The sequence below is a fragment of the Muntiacus reevesi genome, chromosome 3, assembly GCF_963930625.1.
Source record: "Muntiacus reevesi chromosome 3, mMunRee1.1, whole genome shotgun sequence".
NCBI lineage: Eukaryota > Metazoa > Chordata > Mammalia > Artiodactyla > Cervidae > Muntiacus > Muntiacus reevesi.
Window position 1 is genome coordinate 248,106,783 of NC_089251.1, and position 23,438 is coordinate 248,130,220.

Consider the following 23,438-nt stretch of genomic DNA (forward strand, 5'->3'; position numbering starts at 1 on the left):
ATTCTCATCCTTCAATTTTAGAACAAAGAAAGACCTTAAGAGATCATCTGGCTCAAAACTTCCCAAAGTGGGTTTCATGAAACATTATTCTCCCAAAATGTTCTGAATAGGGGTGAGGTGATTCAGATAAGTTTGGGAGAACTCTTGAGAGTCACAGTGCACATTAGGGATTAGCAAAGCTGTGCAGTCTACAGAAAAGAAATGATTAGGTTTATTTTTTAAAAAAACTTAATTTTTATCAAATCTATTTGAGCACAGAACCCTTTTTGCAGTATTTATTAAAATCCTGTAAACTACTGTTTTGTAGAAAAACCCTTGTCTTATATACTGAAAAAAATGAAGTTCAGACAGGTTAGGGATTTGTCTCAAGGTCATACAGTTAGTAGATACACTGAAAACAGATTTCACCTTTCTAGACTTCACTTTAGTGCTCTTTCTTGGGCTGTGTTCTCATACAAAGCCTGTACCTCCAAAAGGATCACAGACTAAATAAACCAGACCATGGATGTCATCTAGTCCAGAGCCCTCTTATTTAAAGGGGGAAACACAGTCTCAAGAGAGGTGAAAAAGCTTGCCCCAGTGACACATAAAATCAATGCCTGTAGTAGAACCTAGCTCTTAATTCCAATGCTCGTATCCTTTCCACAACAGCATACTAGCTCCTTCAAAGCCAATGTTTTTTCCACCTCTGAGAAAAAGGAGTGATGGATAAGAGGGGATTTAGCTATTCAGGACCCAGTAAAATATTTATCAAAGTGCACTTGTGTCAGTAGGTATTTTAAACCATTTAAACATGATTGTCTTTACTTACAAATGTCATCCACTGTGACAGGGAATCAATGTTTCAAGCTGTTGAACAGGTCATCATCCCTGCCCTGTTGGATGACACCTGTAAATAAAATAAATCTAGTTTTGAGTGAGTAGATTTTAAGCCAACTAGATTTAAGATGCATGCAGCTTAAAACAAAGAATAGTTTTTAAGGGATGATTCTTAATCAAGATTTGCTGAAGAGAAATACTTTCCAGGACCAGCTATTCCACCCTATGCCACTGGCCTTCAGCACAAAAATCCAGGTAATGATATAGGTAATGTTGCCAAATATAGAGGGCACCATGGCTCTTAGAGCTAAAAACTTCTTTCAGGCACTAGTTACCTCAGTCTCTTGCCTCTGTGAATAATATTTTCACTGTGTAGAAGGGACAACCAAGGCCCTATGAGGTTAAATGACTAGTCCCATGTTAATGTTAAATAACTTAGTGTCTTTAACTTAAGTCCCTTAATGTAGAAAAATGTATACAGAACACATCAGCAAAGTTTATCATTAGGCTGACCCAATTTGAAAGACTTACAGACATTTAAAAAAATATTTTACAGATGTTAGCTTAGAATATTCTAGACACATCTTCATAACATATATCAGTGTTAGATATTTAAATACAAGCATTATTAAAAAAACGCCATGAATGAAAAATAAAAATGAGAAAATGGGAACTAGAGTGCAAAGAACAATATTAAATACAGCATTCACTTAGGATTCTAAATTCTAGTTACTTCCAAAAAAGATTTGTAGTTCCTAACAAATTTAAGTATATGAAAACCATTTGCTACAGTCTGTAATTTAAAACATTGGTTTCTCTGTAGCCACAAAATGCCACTCTAAGATCTGCCAGAAATTAAGATTTAGGTTGGATAATGCACATTTGAAATTTCCATTCTGTACCTAAATACTCCAAGATAATCAATGTTTTAGAATCCTGCCTTGAAGTAATATGACTGTCATAGTAACATTCCCATCAAACTCACATTGAGTGCTTACTTTGTGTCACAATACAAAGTGTCTGATTATTTTATATATACTATCTCAGTCAATCCTCCAAAGCTGAATATTATTACAGTTTTACAAATAAAGAACATTAGAGCACAGAGAATTTAAGTAACTTGCTGAAGTTCACGCAACTGGTAAAATGATAGAATTTACACACAAATCTATTTGGTGACAGAATCAAGCTCAAATCACTATATAATACTACATTTATTTAATATGGCAACTTAAGATACTCAAATATGTAAGAATTCATTAAAACAATTACAATTAGAAAACATAAAACTTTCCCAACTAAATCCCACACAATATTAAATATGAGGAAATTCTCATTCTTTTTCTTGGGGAATTAAAGGGAGACCAGGGACAATTTTCAAAGTTAAAATTATTTTAATGCCAAGGAATTAAAGGTTCTGATGTCAACCTTAAATATATTACAATTAAGACAAATGAAAACCTTAAACTGTCTTTCATAATGATAGAAAAGTATATCTTCCTGATTTACTTTCTAAGTCCATAAAGAGGTAAATTTTCCTGTTACTCAAGACTGATTCTCAAAATAATGTAACAGTTACTGAAAAATTGAATTTAACCATGTGCATTTAAAAATACATGTTATCTATCAATTTTATAAAGAAGAGAACTACTTATAAAGTAAATTACTTTTAAAGAAAACAAACTGATAGATAATGTAACCCCCTTAATTTTTTTATGTAATATAGCTAGTATAAGTTATGCTTCTGATTAAGACTCAAACTTTTTTACTATAAAATTTCTTGGCCATTTTTCCAACAAATTTTCAAAACTGTAAAACTGATAAAATAAGAAATAATCAGGAGTACAAAAACATACCTGACATATTTTAACTGAGTAAGAATTAGATATATGCAAAACTCGGCATCACAGAAACTCAACATTAAGGAAAAGGCACACCCTTTCCAAAGCACCATGGAGAAAGAAGTCAATCTCTTCTGGCAATAATGGTTTTCTTATAAGGACCCCAAACAGAAGAAGATAAAGTGTGGTTTCATGGTAGCTTACCCTTTTCTCTGACACCCCATCCTGGCCTGTAGAATCTTTCTCATCAAGTGTCTCTTTCAGGACTGGCATATGTTTTTGGTATGCTGGCTCTCTGTTTAAGGTTGTGTATCCTATGTGCTCATAAATTGGGTTTATCGTCATCTTGGCAATGTATTCTGCTGCCTTGGTTTCAATATAGAGAGTAATCAATCCATCAGTCACCAGATCGTGGATGGACTCAAAGCGCTTCTCCCCAACAAAGTGCTTTCCATCGTAGTAGAGCCTGAAGTTTCTGGTTTGACTTCCAAATCTGCCTCAATGAAATGGGAAAGATGTTTTTAAGAAAAGTAAGCAAGTGAATTCCTTCCAAAAAAAAAATTTAAAACTATTGCTTTGTGTGTGTCTTCTTTGTTTGTTTAAATAAACTGTGGTTAATCTCTATGAACCGTCTGGGATATGGAAAGCTAAACTTTTGAACACAAAGAATGGATTTGCAACAATGAGGGATAACTAGACCAAAGCAGGCCTACCCTAGAAGGTAAGCTTTGTTCTTATTTATCTTTTTAAGCCACTTCATTATGACTCTAGGAAAAACGGGAAAATAAACCTCATATCCTATTAGAACAGTCAATAATCAACTAGTCAACTACATATGACATTTCTGTATTAGCATGTTCTTTCCAAGTTGATTAATCAAAGTATTCCATGTACTTCAGATCCCAGCATTCGTGTCTTTTAATGGGAAAGCTCCACGGAGGGCTCCCCTGGGTGTGATGCCGGCAATCATCTGAAGAAGAGCCGGGTCCAGAACCTGAGTCCCACGGTAGAGCGGATGGCACAGAAACACACTTAGGCTATTTCTGGCCATGGGTTAAGGATACGCTCTTCCCTTTAACACAGCCATCCTTCTGTCTGCTTGCTGAGTCTGGGCAAGAGATGCTTGGAATATATACAGGGTATATAAGTCATAAACTACTGGACTCGAGAAACTCTATTTTTACTTCTGAGTCATATTTCAGTGGCATTTTTTAAAAAAACTGAAGAAGAATGGTTTATGATAATTTCAGTATTTTGCTTCCTGCGGTAAACCTCAGAAATGGATCCAAGTTGGCACAACTAGCCTAATGTCCTTCCAAGATGACAAAGACAAGAACATGCACTGACTTTTAACAAAAGCTGATGCCAAAAGGCACCGAGGGCCATCTCACAGTCTCTGGAAGATAGCCCTGAGTAAGCCTAATTTAAAACCAAACAAATCAGAAAGGATATATTTAATTTCACTGTTAAAAATACACAGAACAGAGATGAACTAAAACACTAAATTAATAGCTGCTAAAGTGTTTAAATAGAACTGCAAACTTATGCAACAATACTATTCTGGTATAGGTTACATTTCAGGAAGACAGAAGTGAGAATTTTCTTAAGATTTCACTTTAAATGTGCCCTACAAAAGGAACCAATTTTTTTTTAAAATAATGGCCCAAGGTATCTCTGATTCTGTCATTCAAATTAGACTTTAATAGTTTTTTAATCTAGAACCCAATATTCTATACATGCTGGTCCTTCTTCTAAAATAAAACTGATCTAGCTTTTGGTTCTTTAAAAGCAATTAAATTTTAGTTTATATTCAAGTGAATGATCCACTCTACTTCCCATTCTCATTTTCCTCTAACATTAAAGAGATATTTCTTCCAAGTAAAGTTTCCTTATGATGTATGTCTAAAAAGTTGGAAGGTAAAATTTCTATACCAAAGTTAAATATACACTTTTTTGAGTTAAACATACTTCTTGTATTATTTCCTCTTCACTAATATTCATTATTTGTTACTGCAAAATAAACATAGAAAGCCACTTTATAATTTCTGTACGGTTCATACAGCAATAAACACAGTACTGTTTAACATGAAGCTCTTTTATATTTCACTTGCATTCAAGGCATTTCAGTAAGGGATTAGACCATTTTATTCTACAGGGGCTTAAGATTTTACAAATAGGCAGTTTCACAATGGGTATGGCACTTAAAGTCTGTCTAAGCAATGGTGGCAGGCGTTTGTCACTCAACTGTCTTCTGAAATCTGCTAAGTATGGGAGCAGAGGGCAGAAGGGAAGATGGCTGAACTGGCCTCACAGGGGTGGGATGGTTAATTCAAAGAGTGGAAATCTAAGGTCAGACTTCTTGACCCTTTACAATGAAGCTCTTTCCAGCCATTCAAGGAGGGGTTTCCTGGCTACTTCTATGCTATTGGGCAAAAAAGTCTAAGTAAGTTTGTTCTCAACTTAGTGACTTTAAGAGACTGTGCACATGATTCCCAATTTCCACCACAAAGACAAGATGAAATGCTGAATTTATAAAAGTTTATCTTTAGGTGGTTTTCTAAAAAAAATGATTACAATAATATATATGACCTTATTCATATACAGAAAAGTTACATTTCTATATAGTGATACATGATATCAAGTCAGTCCAATATCCCCCTCATACTATGAAAACCAAGACACTCACTGTTTAACAAGATCTAACATATACCCACATAAGATCTGAGTTATTGTTTATGCCCCAATACAAAAGACCTTTGCAGTCTTGAAAGAGGGTTTGGACAGGGTTTGCAAGTCCTGGTTCCTTTTTGTTTAACAAAAAACTTCAGGCTTTGGCATCAGACAAATTAAGTTTATATCCTGGATCTGCCACTTAGTGAGGAGATTTTGGGAAAATCATTTTTCAGATTCTGCACCAAGATACAGGAATAATGTTATGCTAAACAATAGTAACACTACTTGACTGTGAGGATTACATAAGAATACTTAAGATAAAGCTACATTCAGTTAACCCTTGAATAACACAGGTCTGAACTGCACTGATGATCGGGTTTTTCCAACAGTAAATCCTATGGCACTGCACTATCTGAGGCTGGTTGAACCTGCAGATCTGACAGTGGATATCACAGAAAGAGAGGGCCAACTATAAGTGACATGTGGACTTTCACTGTGCAGAGGGTAGGTATCCCTAATCTCCACACTGCTCAAGGGTCAAGTGTGGATAGCAGGTTCAACTGCAGTCCCGTCTCCTGTATTAGCTTAGACTTCTGCAAAGAATAACAGAATGATTATCAAACAATAAAGTAACACAAAGGATATTCAATAATATGTACTGAAGTAAAACTAGTTGTGGAGGAACATCTCTGCACTGGTTGACTTTACAGCCAATGAAAAGCAAAGAGGAGTTCTTTGTGATTTTTTTTCACTCAGGATGCCCCAGGTTTATACTGAGTGGAACTACAGAGTGCAAAGAGGGGAGAAGAGAAGCTGGAAGAGTCCTTCCACAAGGCCTTGGGAGTTAGGTTTCTGATTTCAAAGAAAAGAGGTCAGTACATATACTTGTATTGAAAGCAGGATGTTTTAAATGGATCCAGCGATAACTCTGGTGGCTCAGACAGTAAAGAATCTGCCTGCAATGCAGGAGACCCGGGTTCGATCCCTGGGTTGGGAAGATCCCCTGGAGAAGGGAATGGCAACCCACTCCAGTATTCTTGCCTGGAGAATCTCATGGACAGAGGGACCTGGCAGTCAGGGACCATGGGGTCACAAAGAGTCAGACATGCCAGAGACTAACACACATACACACTGAACTCTTGAAAGCAGAGTATTAATTTGTAAAACCTGTTAATGCTAAACCATTTTCCCTTAATGTTTATAGGAAAACATTCTTTTCATCTTTTCTTCTATTCACCCTCTGCTTCTGCCCTTGGTTTTAAATAGCTGTTCATTTTTTTTTTTAACATGTTCAAAACTGTATAGGTCCAATCCTCACCTAGATAAGAGTTCAACAAGATGAAAATTTGTTTTCTCCAAAGTGGTACTGCAGCTAACAGAAAAGAAAGACCAGAATAATCTGTTCTGAACTGCTACTGCTATACATAATTATGACTTTCTAGAAAGAATGCCTTTTTATCCAGTGACTTTAGGTTTTGGTTTTCATGTTTTGAAAAACTGTTTTAACGCTGTGCCTATTTACATTCAGATGAATTTCAAAATACATAATTCTAAGAACTAACTTTAAAAAGTGAATAGAGAAGCCTTAATACCATCCTTTCTATTTTTTAGCAAGCAAATTGCACTCAGAAAAACTCAGTCTAGAGGTACAAAATGATGAAAATAGATACAAAGAATGACCTTTGGGGTCTTACTTTACTTTTTTCTGAAACCAAGAATTTGTTGTGATTTGAGCCCAAAGTATTGGGAAGTATCTCTTCAAAGGAAAGCTCTAAGCTAACAGATGTTTCCTGTTAACAAACAGAAAACAAAACATATACAACACATTTGTCTAAGTTAACAATAAAATGTTAGAACTATTTCCAGAAATCAACAAACAAAAACAATTTTATTTACCATAAATATGTATTTGTGTATTTTTATCAAAGAAGCTAGTGGTAAAATACAAATATCTCATAAATTCTTCTAATCATAAACATACTCTTGGAAGAAGGTTAAAAGACAGACAAGCATATGAGGAGGCATTCACTTGAATACAAAAAACTGAATTTAAATTAACTAAGAAAGGCTGAGGGAGAGAGAACATAGCTATACACAATTTCAAAATATTTTCTCCATCTAAAACTTTTGTTAAGATACTACTTTTTCCTATCTTGCTGTATAATTCTGGATGGCAAAATGGGACAAAATATTAAGATATGTGAACTCAACAATGATATTCCCTTGGCAAAATAAATCATCTTGAGGAAAGAAGCAGACCAATGTATCTAACCAAACCTTCAAAGGTGGCACCAGGCAGCTCTGGAAGGTGGAACTGATAAGGAAGAATTATTGCAGAAGATTTGTTTAAGAAACAGTTAGATATTCCCTCATATTCTCCAATCTTCTCCCCTTCCCCACGCTGGTGGAAGACTTGAACTCTGTTCTCTGGATAGTAAATCAAGGAGGTTTTGAACTGAGGAACACCAGAGTGGAAGGCAGAGATATCATCCTGTAAAATAACTGAGCTCTCTACATACTGAAGATTGGGACTTCATCTTTCTTTACCACCAGGTTCTCAGAAGGCTCGTATCTTTCGTTAAAAAAAGAATGGAAGATTCTTCTCTGGAAAATCTTATCAGCTCAGCTGAAAAGACATAAAATAGAGACATCATCCTATATTTGGAAGCTTCTCTCAAGCTCTCAGAACTACTAGTCAACTTTTTAGTTTTTATTTGCCTCAAGATATTTTCTAATACCCTATGTGATTTCTCCTTTGACCCAAGAGTGTACTGTTTAACTTCTACACATCTGTGAATTTCCCATTTTTCCTACTGCTTGACTTCTAATTTCATTTCATTGTGACTGGAAAAGATTTTTGGTATGATTCAGTTTTCTTACATTCCTTAAGACTTTGTTTGGTGACCAACATGTGATAGATGAATGTTCTCTGTGTGCTTGAGAAGAATGTGTATTCTGTGTTCTGTACATGTCTGTTAGGTCCAACTGATGAATAGTGTTGTTCAAGTCCTCCCTTTTCTTTCCTGTCTAGTTCTATTTATTTAGTGCCAAATAAATTATGAGCAGTCAGCCAAGGATCACCTGATACCTGAGGAAAATCTCTTTGATGAAGGATAAAGGCAAACAAATGGAATCAATAAGATGAAACAAACCAAAAGATGACAGTGTTTTTAAAATTATCAGTATGCTAAACGAAACAAAAGTAGGATAGTTTATATTTCTATTCTTGAATAGGATTCAGTAGAAGTATTAGGATGCTACAGAAAAGAACAATACATAATACATAGAAAAATAAGCAGAAAAAGGAAATGTAACATAAATGAAAAATTGAAAGAAGAAATCAAAGATAAAGTTGAGAAGATATTTAAGAAGAACAAAATGACAAGCAGATGAAAAACAGAGAAAAAATAAGATAGAGTATCAATCCAGAAAGGCCAACATCTAGGTAACAGAAGCTCTGTAAAGAGAACAGAGAAAACAGAAGGGGAAGAAATCTAAAAGGTAATTCAAGAAAATTTATCACAACTGAAGAATATAAGTTTACATAATGGAAAAAAATAGGCCCACATCAAAAGAGTAAACATGAAAAGATGCTCAAAGAGTGGTCCGGTAAATACAAATTAAATCTTCAGAATGGTGAGCTTTTGTAATTCAGACAATATCAGCCACTGGCAAGGATATAGAGCAACTAATAAAACCAATACCTGGCATACTTTTTAACAAAATGGTTTAAAATGATCTAGTAAACTTGAATATATGTACACCTAAGACACAACAATTTTATTCCTATGTAATACTCCATACAATGTGAATGATTATGTGCTCTAGGAAAGAAATACACAAACAAACAGCAGGAGCAATGCTCAAAATGCCTAAGCCTTGAAACCAAATAAATTCCCAACACAACAAAAAAAATCCTGCGGTATACATACTGTGGTGGTTAATTTTCTATGTTAACTGGAAGGGTGTTTTCAGATGAGATTCACATTTACATCAGCGAACTTTGAGTAAAGCAGATTACTCTCCATAATTGTGTGGGTCTTACTCAGGCAGTTGAAGACCTAAATAGAACAAAACGACTGGCCTTCTTGAAGCAATTTCTTTCTGAGGGAATTCTCCAGAAGACTGCCATTGGACTTTGCATCATCTGCTCTCCTGGGTCTCAGGCCTGCGAGCCCACACTGCAGACTTAGACTTGCCAGCCTCCACAATCATGTGAGCTGGTTACTTGAGGTAAGTCTCCTTCCATATACATACACATCCTATTGGTTCTGTTAGTCAGGAGAACCATGACTAACACAATAAAATACTATACAGCAAGGAAAACACACATGCAACAATCTGGATGAATTTTGAAAATATGTTGGGAAAAAATATCATGTCACAAAACAGCACATACAGTGTGATTCCATTATGTAAAGTCCAAAAGCAGGCAAAATTCAACTGCATTATATCAGAATGTATATATGGATGGTAATACTATAAACAAAAGCATGAAAAAGATAATTATAAAGTGAGTCTGGTGGGTAACGGCAGACAGGAAGGTAGAGATAATTATAAGAAAGCAAAACATAAGAACCTTCTGGACTACCATTAAAATATAATACTTGATTGGGAATTATTATATAAGTTTACATATATTTAAATGTAATCTATTTTAATACTGTACATGTTAAGTTTTATATATTTTATATGGTTTACTTTATAGTAAATTTGTACAAAGAAGGAATTCTCTGGTGGTCCAGAGGTTAGGACTCTGCACTTCCACTACAGGGGACATAAGTTCAATACCTGGTCAGGAAACTAAGATCCCTCATGCCACAATGATATGGCAAAAATATTTTTTTTTTGTTTAAAGAATAAAAGCAAAGAACATAGCATCCAAATGAAACTCAAAGACCTTACCTTGAAAGAGAAAGCAACAAGAAACAGATTCGTTATAAGTGCTTTACATGGACTCTAAGAATATAAATTTAGTAAGGGAATTCAATGCTGAGCTTTCAAAATAGTGACATGAAAAAGATGATACAGCTGAGAGAAACTGATTAGCAAAATACTATTACTATAAATCTAATAAATAACTAGAAATGGTAGGGAATAGAATCAAGAAGACTAAAAACAAAATGGTGGCATGGAGGTAAGACCTGAAGAAACATCCTGAAAGTAGAAGAAAAATTAAACAGCAAATCAATTATGAGGTAGACAGCAAAGGCAGAAGGCTTCCCAGGTGGCTCAGACAGTAAAGAATCCTCCTTCATTGCAGGAGACACAGGTTCAATCAATCCCTGGGTCAGGCAGATCCACTGGAGAGGAAATGGAAACCCATTCTGATATTCCTGCCTGGGAAATCCCATGGACAGAGGAGTCTGGTGGGCTACAATCCATGAGGCCACGAAAGAGTTGGAGAGGACTAAGCCACTAAACAACAACAAATAAAGAAGATTAAGAAAATACAACATTAAAAAACACCCCTGAGGTTCAGGTGGCAACAAACAGAACAGAAAACTTACACAGAAATATAATTTGGGAAATACTCCAGAAGGAAAAGAACTAAACCTCAAGAAGAAACAGTACACTGTCTGACGGATAAGTTTATTAAAGAACTATCAACATTAAAAGATGTCCTAGTTTAAGATACTAAATTTGAAAAACAAAGAATGTTCAGATCACCAGGCAGGAAACAGTCCATATAGGGTCGGGGGGGGGGGGGGGAGGAGGAAGACTGCTTCCAGATTTCTCTACAGTAACAACAAATGTCAAAACACAGAGATGTGATAACCATACAGTGAGGATACTCTATCCAGACAAGCCATTCTTTAAAGACACCAGGAAGACATTCCTAATAATAAAGGTATGCCTTCATTTCAAAAACAGTGTTTAGAATGGGGCCTTCCTTGGTGGCTTAGCAGTGAAGAATTCAGCTGCTAATGCAGGAGACACGAGTTTGATCCCCAATCCGAGAAGGTCCCACACGCTGCACAGTAACGAAGTCTGCGTGCCACAACTACCAAGTCTGTGCTCTAGAGCCCCAGAGCCGCGACTACTGAAGCCCACACGCCTTAGAGCTTGACTCTGCAACAAGGGCAGTCTCTGTGCAATGAGAAGCCAGGGCACTACAGCTAGATAGCAGCCCTCTCTCTCTGTAACTAGAAAAAAAGCCCACATGGTAATGAAGATCCAGCACAGCCAAAAATAAATACATAGAATTTAAAAATATATGTATGCATTTTAAAAAAGTCAGTGAATGATGATGTTAATTTGGGTGTTTTAAAATATTGATACCTTTCAGACTTCCCTAGTGGTCCAGTAGCTAAGACTGTGAACTCCTGTGCAGGGGGCCCAGGTTAGATTCCTGATCAGGGAACTAGATCGCATACGCTGCAAGTAAGACCTGGCACAGCCAAATAAATATTTAAAATAAAAGGTTGATATCTTTAAGAAATGTCTAGGATTTTACTTACATTAATAAATGACCATCCCTCACAAAGGAACTGCATGTATTAGAATTTCACTTCCATGAAATCCATGAACCTTTCTTATTTACGAACCACTGGATGAATTCCTTTATGTCTTTAGGATACCAGTTAACAGAACTGTTAGAATGAAAACAAATCCAACTAGACTTGATAAGCAGGGTTGGTCTTGAAGACCTGTTCCACCGTACTAACTGTTCTTCTCCAAGAGGCCCCCAAAGTTCCTTAAATGCAGGGAGATGCTTATTCCCTGGTAAAATCTCTTTACCACACAATTTTAGTGATAGTATCTTGCATCTTTAATTTGTAAAATCTCTCTTCTTTACTCATCTCTTCCTCCTGTACCTACTCATTCTTACCAACCCCCAAATTTCTCATTCTATCATAATCTCTTATTAACTAATGATCATTATACAGAATGTCAGGGGTAAGTCAATGGATGTCAAAGTCAAAAACATGCACAAGGAACACTTACTGCTTATCTCTGTAACAGAGGCAGTGATGTTGTGTTTTATACTGACTAGTGACTGAGTAAGACTGGGAAAGATAATTTACTTAAGTATATGTCAGTATCATTACTCCAGAAAGACGGTATATGTATAAGTTTGCACCATCACAGAAACATGTCTCAATTTCAATCAACTGTTCAATTTGATAGCTAACTAAACTATAATGAAAGATCTTAAAATGAGAATATGTTAAAAATAAATTCATATAATCCAATCAAAAATATATGGAAGAAAAAAAGATGACAATTTTCTGAACTATAATATCAGTTTGGCAAAGCTGTTAGTTAATAATGTGCTTTTACTGAGCCTTGCCTACACCTACTGGTTCATCTGCCAATCACAAATAAAAACATTACGTTGAAAGAATAAAGTATAAGAACTCTGGCTTCTACTTAACAAAAAACCTTAAGCCTGAAAGATGAAACTCTGGAGACATAAAAGACATTTGTGATTGTCCTGTTATTGTTCAGTTGCTCAGTTGTGTCTGACTCCTTGCGACCCCATGGACTGTAGCACCAAGCTTCCCTGTCCTTCACTATCTCCTGGAGTTTGCTCAAACTCATGTCCATTGCGTCACGGTGCCATCCAAGCATGCCATCCTCTGTTGCCCCCTTCCCCTCCTGCCCTCAGTCTTTCCCAGCATCATGGTCTTTTCCAATGAGTCAGTTCTTCGCATCAGGTGGCTAAAGTACTGGAGCTTCAGCTTCAGCATCAGTCCTTCCAGTGAATATTCAGGGTTGATTTATTTTAGGATTGACTGGTTTGATCTCCTTGCTGTCTAAGGGACTCTCAAGAATCTTCTCCAGGACCACAGTTCAAAAGCATCAATTCTTTGGTGCTCAGCCTTCTTGATGGTCCAACTCTCACATCCACACATGACTACTGGAAGGCCTGCAGGTCCCACTCTAGACCTTCAGATACAGAATCTTGTGAACAAGATGCTGAGGTGATTCTTATGTGGATTAAAGTTAAGAGAAACATCAGGCTACTCCAACTCCCTCATAATATAGAAGAAACAGCTAAGAGATCCAAGCCCCTAAAACTGTAAAATAGGCAGGCTAATATACACAAACCAAAAATTCCAAAGAAAACAATTTTTTTAAAAAACCCAATCCATTGTTTAGAGACTACTTTACAGCCTCTCCCTGGAATCCCAACCTGATTTCATGTACACCGTTCTCCCCAAGCATCTCTAAGCATGATCAAATCAACAGGTTCCCCCAGCAAACTTATCAACTTTCTTATCTCTTCCACTCCTTTAGAAAGTCATTCCTATCTAACACCCCTTAACAGAACCACCACCTACCGAGTCAACCCTGTCAAAACTTTCATAATTACCTGAGAGTCCTCGAACTCCCTCTACATTTAAACTTTATTTATTGATCTTTTTGAATATATGTAGACTCCACCCATTCTTCCTACAGCTACCAAGGTTTATCCCAAGACAGATCCTATCACATCACTTTCTGTCTTAAAAATTGTTGATGGTTCATTACAGTTGAACAGACTCAGTAAAGGCTTCATTAATACTTTCCCTTAAGTTGGCCAGCTATACGTAAAAAAAAAAAAAGAAAAGTATACTAAAAAAGGCATGTAACAACAGAATTGCCAGAATATAAGCAGATTACCAGAGTTCTGTCTGGTGTAACACATCTGTTCTCAGTGTGATGATGTGGATAACATGAACTCCTTTCCATATCAACACTGGAAGTAAATAAATTTATAAATGTAGTAAATTAATTATAGTATCTTCTGCTACCCTCAGTTTTCATTTTACTGTTAAATCAGAGAAAGTATTATGTCTAGTCAATGAGTAAATGCCTATGCTTACTTACAGAAAAGTATCATACACACATCATAATCTTATCTGGAAGATTATGAGAAGATCTGGAGACATCAGTCTATTTGTATAACAAAAACAGATTTAGCTTACTCAAGAGTTGGTGACCAGTCCCACTAAAAGTTTATTAAAAAATTGTTTCCAAGAGCTTATAACTTCAGGATAAAGTCACACTACTATAAAGGTTTACAAAAGCATGGAGTTATATATATGCATTAATGCTTGATAAGTGCGGGGGGCGGTACAAACACAAACTCACATGTTCATATTTGTTTTCCAGCTTCCTACTATTTAATTCCTTTAAACAACAAAATGGTTTATTTAGCCATTTCTGTATAAACTACACAATACTGAGTATTACAAACAGTCTATGATTTAATATTTTTCTTGAAGGTTCAGGTTTATTACAATGAATGTACTACTAAAATTTTGGTGTCTAAATACAGAAATATCACAGAGGCTATTGTAGTATATTGAGTTGCCTTACCCTGATCTACATGGCCCCTAATTATTGAACTTATAGTTCTTAAAACTAACTTAATATTTTAAAAATCTTCTGGGACTTCCCTGAGGATCCAGAGGCTAAGACTGAGTGCTCCCAATGCAGGAGACCCAGATTTGATCCCTGATCAGGGAACTAAAATCCATTTGCCAGAACTAAGAATTGGTGCAGTCAAATAAAATAATTAAATAAATAAATATTAAAAAATAAAAATTCTTCTTTGCAGGTTGTTACCTGTGCTCATCTTTTAATTCACTACTTAATCTGTAGTAAGCTTGGAAAAAAGACACAAGGGTTTATAAATATTTTATATAAAGCTAGATTAAAGTGAGGATTCCTGAGCATTCTTTTGCTATAAACATACAGGCTCTGTGGCAACTATTTAGCCACTCAAAGGCACTTTCCAGCCTCTTACCCATACTTTGGAGACCTAGGGTTACCAACCGTCTGACCATCAGATAAGTAGGATGCTACTGTAGATGAGCAGAGACTGGCCTAAATTTGCTTATAGCTTTAAGTTTATTACCTACAGGTCATTAACAATCTGCAAATTACTACATTAAATGCATCATAAAATGCCTCGCTTTAAAAATCAATTTATTAATGTATAATTTATGTACAATAAACTGTACCCATTTAATGTGGATAATTAAAAGTTTCGACAGATGCTATTACCATAGTCAAGATTCAGCAACATTTTTAATACCCCCCAAAGTATCTTTGTGTTTTTTTGTAGCCTAAAACTCTACCTCTTGTCCTATTCAACCACTTATTTGCTTTTGGTCACTATAAATTTCTATTACTTTACGTAAATGGAATCACACAGCACAACAAACACCTTTGTGTTTGAATGTCTCAGTTTCTGCCATGAAGATTCACTTTAAACTGATGGATATTGTTCTCATCAGATTTTAAATACAACTAGACTAGGATTTTAGTTATGGAAAAGCAATAAAGCAAATTTGTAATTGCTACTTTCTTTCTGAAGTTGTTCTTAAATACTCTCATATCGCCAATGATATTAGGCATCAGATATAATCAACCTGTTAGCTAGAAAAAAAAAGGAATCATCAATATAGTTATGGTTGCCACTTGTTGACTTTCAGTGGCTAGGAAGAGCTTAAAATGTAATACATAATGTATCTGTAGTGTTCATTTTAATAACACAATTTAATACTTGAGTGTTATGTGCTACACACTATGTATGTATGCATGCTCAGTTGCCCAGCTGTGTCCAACTCTGCGACACCATGGACTGTAGCACACCAGCTTGTCTGTTCATGGGATTTCCCAGTAATCCCATGCCGGAGTGACTTGCCGTTTCCTCCTCCAGGGGACCTTCCTGACTCAGGGATCAAACCTGCATCTCCTGCACGTCCCGCACTGGTGTGCGGATTCTTTACCACTGAGCCACCTGGGAAGCCCTACACACTATGCATTATCCCAAATAATCCTTCTAATACACATGAGGGGTTACTATTACAACTCATTTTATGATTTAAAAAACTGGGCTTTAAGGAGATAAATAATTTGCCCAAAGTCATACTGAAAACGCTGGAACCAGAGTTTGAATCCAGGACTGTCTTGACTACAAAACCATGTTCTGAACCACTGACCACATATACTGATTTAAAATCACAGGTCCAAAACGATCATCAAAAGCCCAATAATTAGGTCAAACGTATTTCTAAGAGCAATACAGCTAAGGAAACATGAGTATCTGTCAGCTTAAGAGACTCTTAAGACAAAAGCAATACATAGAATGAAAAATGGATTTCCTTAATTCCTTATTTGTATAAATAACTATATCACAGGGAAGGATTCTAAGTCTGAAAATTATCCAATGCAATTTTATTAAATTAAATAAAAATTTTAAGAAACCCCTGGAGAAGGAAACGGCAACCCACTCCAGTATTCTTGCCTGGAAAAGTCCATGGACAGAGGAGTCTGGTGGGCTGAAGTCCATGGGATTACATGACTGAGCATGTGTGCTAGAGGGTGGAGGGAGATGGGTTGGTAGCAATAAAGTGGTAGAACTAAAAAAACAAAATCAATTTGAAGAAACCAATATGAATAAGCTTTACTGCCCTGGAGAACCTCAGTTCACTTGTAAAGATAAACAGACAGGTAAATAGATTATTACTGTGGATAGTACCTTGTTCCTAGGTATACTCAAGGAATACACGAAGATCTTTTCAGAAAATAAACTAAAAACCATGTGATCAACAATATCAGGTATCAGTGAATCATTAGAGACTGAAATATAACCCTGCACATTAGGTACCATTCATAAAAATAAAAACACCTCAGCCATAAATAGATTTCTGAGTGAGCCTAAAAACCTGGCAGCAAACATCTACTAGAATCTTTAAAGAAAATTTTGAAAGATCTAGCAGGAATAGTCAATCTGTGGCTTGGAAAATGACCACAACTGATAGCGGAAGCAGAGCCAAAACCCAACACAATTGGCAGATGGGGAGCAGGAGGAGGGAGGAAGACTCACTGAGAACAATGACAAGAGCCACAGGGCAACTATTTTAATCTCGGGATAACATGAGACATTCAGAGGAGGTCCCTTCCAGGCTCAGGGAAAACAGTACAATGTAAAAAGTGTGGGTAGGTAGGATGACAAGCTAGAAGAAGCATTTAACATATTTAATGAGACAAGTATCATGTGTGTAAAAGATACCCAAGAACAAGATGGAGGAACAGGAAGTTCTAGCTCTCATTCCCTCAGAGAGACACAGAATTAACAAAAATTTATGGACCAAAATTCTTTTATGAATTTTAAAAATTAAATTCTTAAAATTTTAAGAATTTTATAAATTCTTTTATGAGCACTCTAAAAACTGTTTAAGAAACTACAGTGGCCCCAAGTGAGTACAAAGCCAAGAAGAGCTGCACTGTAAGCAGAGATAAAAGATGTTGTATTTTATCCGTAATTGCCCCTTCCCCAAGTTAGCATAGTTCAGCCTGGCTTGTGGCTTGCCTAGGTCACACCTAGAGGTGGAGCAGGAGGCATAAGACGACGACAAGAGTGGATCTGTGTCTAACATTCTGGCTTTTCAGAGGGTTGCCCAAGGGATGGGCTACGCTCTCACCTGATTGAGTGCTAACAGAACTGGTATAGTCTGGATGCCTGGGGCAGGGTGGTGGTGCTGAAAGCAAGGAAGAGTGAGGGTAGCCTGCTACAGCATCAGAGGGCCTAAGGTGTCCCACACAGACAAGAGAAGGCGCCCAACTTGTTGCTTCGCCCTCAGCAGGGAGACAGAAGAGTGGGCAAGTGTCCTGTGCTCCAGTTTCTCAGATATCCACTCACAGGGACTGGTATTTGTTTTGCCTAATTTGGGCATGTATAGGGAGCTGGCATACTTTGGATGCCCAGGGCTACTGAAAACAAAGGGAGCAGGATAACTTGCTCCTGTAATACCAGAGAATCTGCTGTATCAAGACACCAGACAGCGCAAGAGATTACAAAGTCCTAAAAAAGAAACTGGCAAGCGTCTTTAATAGGGAAACCACACACACAGGCCTAAAGAGGTCACATCTACCCTCAAAAGGTGTCAGAGGCCCTCATAACCTTTGCCTGGGTAGACTGGTGAAGGGCTCCCTCTGAATGAAGTCAGTCTGAAGTCTGAGAGAAATGGCTGTTTTACACATGCATAAAACTCAGACAGAAAATCATAAATTACATGAAGAATCAGGGAAACATAGCCCAATCAGCAAAAATAAACCTCCCAAATAAACAAACCCTGAATAAATAAATTTTTTTTAAAAAAACAGCCACACTACCCAAAGCAATCTACAGATTCAATGAGACCCCTAGCAAATTACTGATGACGTTTTTCGTAGAACTAGAATAAATAATCTCAAAATTTATATGGAACCATAAGAGACCCAGAATTATCAAAGACCCAGAATTATCCTGAGAAAAAAGAACAAAGTTAGAGGAATGACCCTCCCAGACTTCATATAATGTTATAAAGCTACAGTAATCAAAACAACATGGTATTGGCACAAAAACATACCTATGGATCAACGGAACAGAAAGGATAGCTTAGAAACAAACCCACACACCTACAGTCAATTAACCTTTGACAAAGGAGGCAAGCACAATGGAAAAAAGACAGTCTCTTTAGCAAGTGGTGGTGAGAAAGCTGGACAGCCACATATACATCAGTGCAGTTAGAACACACCCTCACGCCATACATAAAAGTAAACTCAAAATGGTTTAAAAAAGACTTAAATTTAAGACACAAGACCATAAAACTCCTAGAAGAGAACATAGGTAAAAGAAATAAAAGCAGAAATAAACAAATGGGACCTAATCAAACTTAGAAGCTTTTGCACAGCAACAGAAGCTGTAAACAAAACAAAAGGACAATTTACAGACTGGGAGAAAATATCTGCAAATGATGCAACCAACAGGGATTAATTTCTAAAATGTATAAATAGCTCATATAAATCAATAACAATAAAAACAAACCATCCAATCAAAAAATGAGCAGGGCTTCCTGGTAAGGCAGTGGTTAAGAATCCACCTTGCAATGACAGGGACACTGGTTCGATCCTTGATACGGGAAGATCCCACATGCAGTGGAACAATTAAGCCTGTGTGCCACAACTACCAAGCTCGAGCTCTAGAGCCCACAAGCCACAACTACCGAGCCCACAAGCTGCAACTACTGAAGCTTGTGCACCGAGCTTGTGCTCCACAACAAAGAAGCCACAGCAATGAGAAGCCTGCACACTGCAACGAAAAGTAGCCCTTGCTTGTGGCAACTAGAGAAAGCCAGCAAGCAGCAACGAAGACCCATCACAGCCAAAAAAATAAATAAATCTTTAAAAAAATGGGCAGAAGACTTAAACAGACCTAAAAGAAGACATACATATGATCCACAGGCACATGAAAGGATGCTCAGCACTGTTAATTATTCAGTTCAGTACAGTTCAGTCACTCAGTCATGTTCGACTCTTTGTGACCCCATGAATCGCAGCACGCCAGGCCTCCCTGTCCATCACCAACTCCCAGAGTTTACTCAAACCCATGTCCATCAAGTCGGTGATGCCATCCAACCATCTCATCCTCTGTCGTCCCCTTCGCCTCCTGCCCTCAATCCATCCCAGCATCAAAGTCTTTTCCAATGAGTCAACTCTTTCCATGAGGTAGCCAAAGTACTGAAGTTTCAGCTTCAGCATTAGTCCTTCAATGAACACCCAGGACTAATCTCCTTTAGGATGGACTGGGTGGATCTCCTTGCAGTCCAAGGGACTCTCAAGAATCTTCTCCAACACCACAGTTCAAAAGCATCAATTCTTCAGTGCTCAGCTTTCTTCACAGTCCAATTCTCACATCCATACATGACCACTGGAAAAACCATAGCCTTGACCAGACGGACCTTTGTTGGCAAAGTAATGTCTCTGCTTTTTAATATGCTATATAGGTTGGTCATAACTTTCCATCCAAGGAGTAAAGGTCTTTTTATTTCATGGCTGCAATCACCATCTGCAGTGATTTTGGAGCCCCCAAAAATAAAGTCTGACACTGTTTCCACTGTCTCCCCATCTATTTCCCATGAAGTGATAGGACCAGATGCCATGATCTTAGTTTCCTGAATGTTAATCTTTAAGCCAACTTTTTCACTCTCCTCTTTCACTCTCATCAAGAGGCTTTTTGTTCATCTTCACTTCCTGCCATAAGGGTGGTGTCATCTGCATATCTGAGGTTATTGATGTTTCTCCCGGCAATCTTGATTCCAGCTTGTGCTTCTTCCAGCCCAGAGTTTCTCATGATGTACTCTGCATATAAGTTAAATAAGCAGGGTGACAATATACAGTCTTGATGCACTACTTTTCCTATTTGGAACCAGTCTGCTGTTCCACGTCCAGTTCTAACTGTTGCTTTCTGACCTGCATATAGGATTCTCAAGAGGCAGGACGGGTGGTCTGGTATTCCCATCTCTTTCAGAATTTTCCACAGTTTATTGTGATCCACACAGTCAAAGGCTTTGGCATAGTCAATGAAGCAGAAATAGCTGTTTTTCTGGAACTCTCTTGTTTTTTCGATGATCCAGGGGATATTGGCAATTTGATCTCTGGTTCCTCTGCCTTTTCTAAAATCAGCTTGAACATCTGGAAGTTAACTATTAGAGAGATGCAAATCAAAGCTACAGTGAGATATCACTTCATACAGGTCAGAATGGCCATTATTTAAAAGTCTACAAATAAAATTGCTGGAAAGGGTGTGGAGCAAAGGGAACACTCCTACTACAATGTTGGTGGGAATGTAAGTTGGTGCAGTCACTATGGAGAACAGTATGGAGGTTCCTTAAAAAAACAGAAAATAGAGTTGCCGTATGATTCAGGATTCCCACTACTGGGCACATATATGGAGAAAATTATAATTTGAAAAGATACATGCACCCCAATATTCACAGTGGCACTGTTTATAATAGCCAAGACATGGGAACAATCTACATGTCTATCAACAGAGGAATGGATAAAGAAGATGTGGTAAATATACAGACACTGGAATGTTAGCCATAAAAAGAATGAAATGATGCCATTTGCAGCAACATGGATGGACCTAGAGATTATCATACTATGTGAAGTCACAAAGATAAAGACAAATACCATATGATATCAGTTGTATGTGAAATCTAAAATATGACACAAATGCATTTATTTATGAAACAGAAACAGACTCACAGATACAGAAAACAAATTACAGTTACCAAAGGGAGGGATAAATTAAATTTAGGAGTTTGGAATTAGCAGATACAAACTATTACATATAAAATAGATAAATGACATGGTCCTACTATGAAGCTTGGGGAACTAGGTTCAATATCCTGTAATAAATCATAATGAAATAAATCATATAAAAAAGTATGTGTATGCGTAAAATTGAATCATTTTGCTGTATGCGAAAAACACAACATTGTAAATTAGCTATACTTCAATTAAAAATTTTTTTATAAACCAGGAAAAAAGTTATAAAGGGTCAATTCATCAGGAACATATTACAGTTATAAATATATACGTACTTAACATTAGGGCACCCACATATATGAAACGCATTCATAGAACTGAAGGCAGAAAGTTACATAGTAATGGTAGATTTCAATATCCCACTTTCAATAATGGATAGAATCAGACAGATCAATAAGAAAAGGGAGGACTTGAATAACACTATACCTCAGTTGGACCTAAAAGATATACAAAACATTCACCCAATAGCACCAGAATACATATTCTTCTCAAGCGCACAGAGAACATTCATGTTGGTCACAAAGTAAGTCTTAACAAATTTAAGAAAACTAAATCATACCAAATGTCTTTTCCAATCACAACAACATAAAACTAAAGTTAAGAGCCCTAGGAAACCTGGAAAACTCACAAATATGTGTAAATTACACAACACTCTTGAATGACCAAGGGTGTCAAAGAAGAGATCACAAGGGAAATTAGAAAATATCTTGAGACAAATGAAAACATAACATACTGAGAAGGAATTTTATAGCAATAAACCTCTACATTAAAAAAGGAGTTTCAAATCAACAACCTAACTTCACACCTCAAGAAACTAAAAAAGAATAACAAACTAAAATCAAAGTTAACAGAAGAAAGGAAACAAAAATTAGAAAAGAAATAAAATAGAAAATAGAAAAACAGTAAAATAAAGAAAGGTCAACAAAACTAAAATAAAACAGAATGGAGAGCCCAAAAATAAACATTCATGTACATATTCAAGAGATTTTTAAATTTTTTTATTTGTTTTATTGAAGTACAGTTTATTTACAATGTTGTTTTCATTTACAGTATACAGAAAACTGGTTCAGTTTTTATACATACACTCATATATATATATATATATATTTTCTCTTTTTTGGAATTATTTAACCATATAGGTTATTGCAAATATTGAGTATGGCCAAAAGGATAGTCTCTTCAACAAATGATGCTGGCAAAACTGGTATCCAAAAGAAAGAGAATGAAGACACCATAAACAAAAATTAACTCAAAATCTACTACAGACCTACATGTAAGACCTGAAACTATAATACTCCAAGAAGAAGACAGGGGGAAAGCTGCAAGACAATGGAATGAGTAATGACTTCTCATATATAATGTCAAAAGCACAAGTAACAAAAACAAACAAATGGGACTACATCAAACTGAAAAAATCATGCACAGCAAAGGAAGCAATCAACAGAGTGAAAAGGTAACCTACAGAATGGGAGAAAATATTCACAAACCAATATCAGATAAGGAGATATAAGAAGAACTCATACAAATAAAAAAAATTTTTTAATGGACAAAGGACTTGAATATAACAGCTCTCCAAAAAGATAAACAAATGGTCAACAAGCTTACGAAAAGATGCTCAACATTACTAGTCATCAGAGAGATACAACTCACAACCTCAGTGAGGCACTGCCTCATCGCCAACAGTATGGCCACTATACTATCAAAAAGACAAAAAACAACAAGGACTGGAGAAGACGTGAAGAAATTGGAACCCTTATGCACTGTTAGTGGGATTATAAATGGTACAACCTTTACAGTAAACAGTATGAAGTTTCCTCAAAAAATTATAAACAGAACTACCATGTGACCCAGCAATCCCACTTTAGGATATATATACACATATATAAAACTAAAAACGAACCTTGAAGAGATGTTTGCAGATCCATATACACTGCAGCATTATTCAAAACAGGTAAGATGCGTAAGCAACCTAAATGCTCACTGAAGGATGAATGGATACAGAAATGCGAG

The 23,438-nt window shown here is 36.5% G+C and overlaps 1 protein-coding gene across 3 annotated transcripts in view; it reads right to left on the reverse strand.

Moving 5' to 3' along the window:
- Positions 1-23,438, reverse strand: part of CHN1 (chimerin 1) — a 198,990-nt gene that overhangs the window by 79,156 nt on the left and 96,396 nt on the right. The window contains exon 7 of one of the 3 annotated variants that reach the window (XM_065927919.1): positions 2,865-3,153. The exons of 1 other annotated variant lie outside the window; for it this stretch is intronic. In XM_065927919.1, coding sequence (XP_065783991.1) covers positions 2,865-3,153 — 289 coding nt within the window. Of the gene's footprint in view, positions 1-811; positions 879-2,864; positions 3,154-23,438 lie in introns of those variants that run through there. One more of the 3 variants, XM_065927921.1, reaches the window with a different exon arrangement.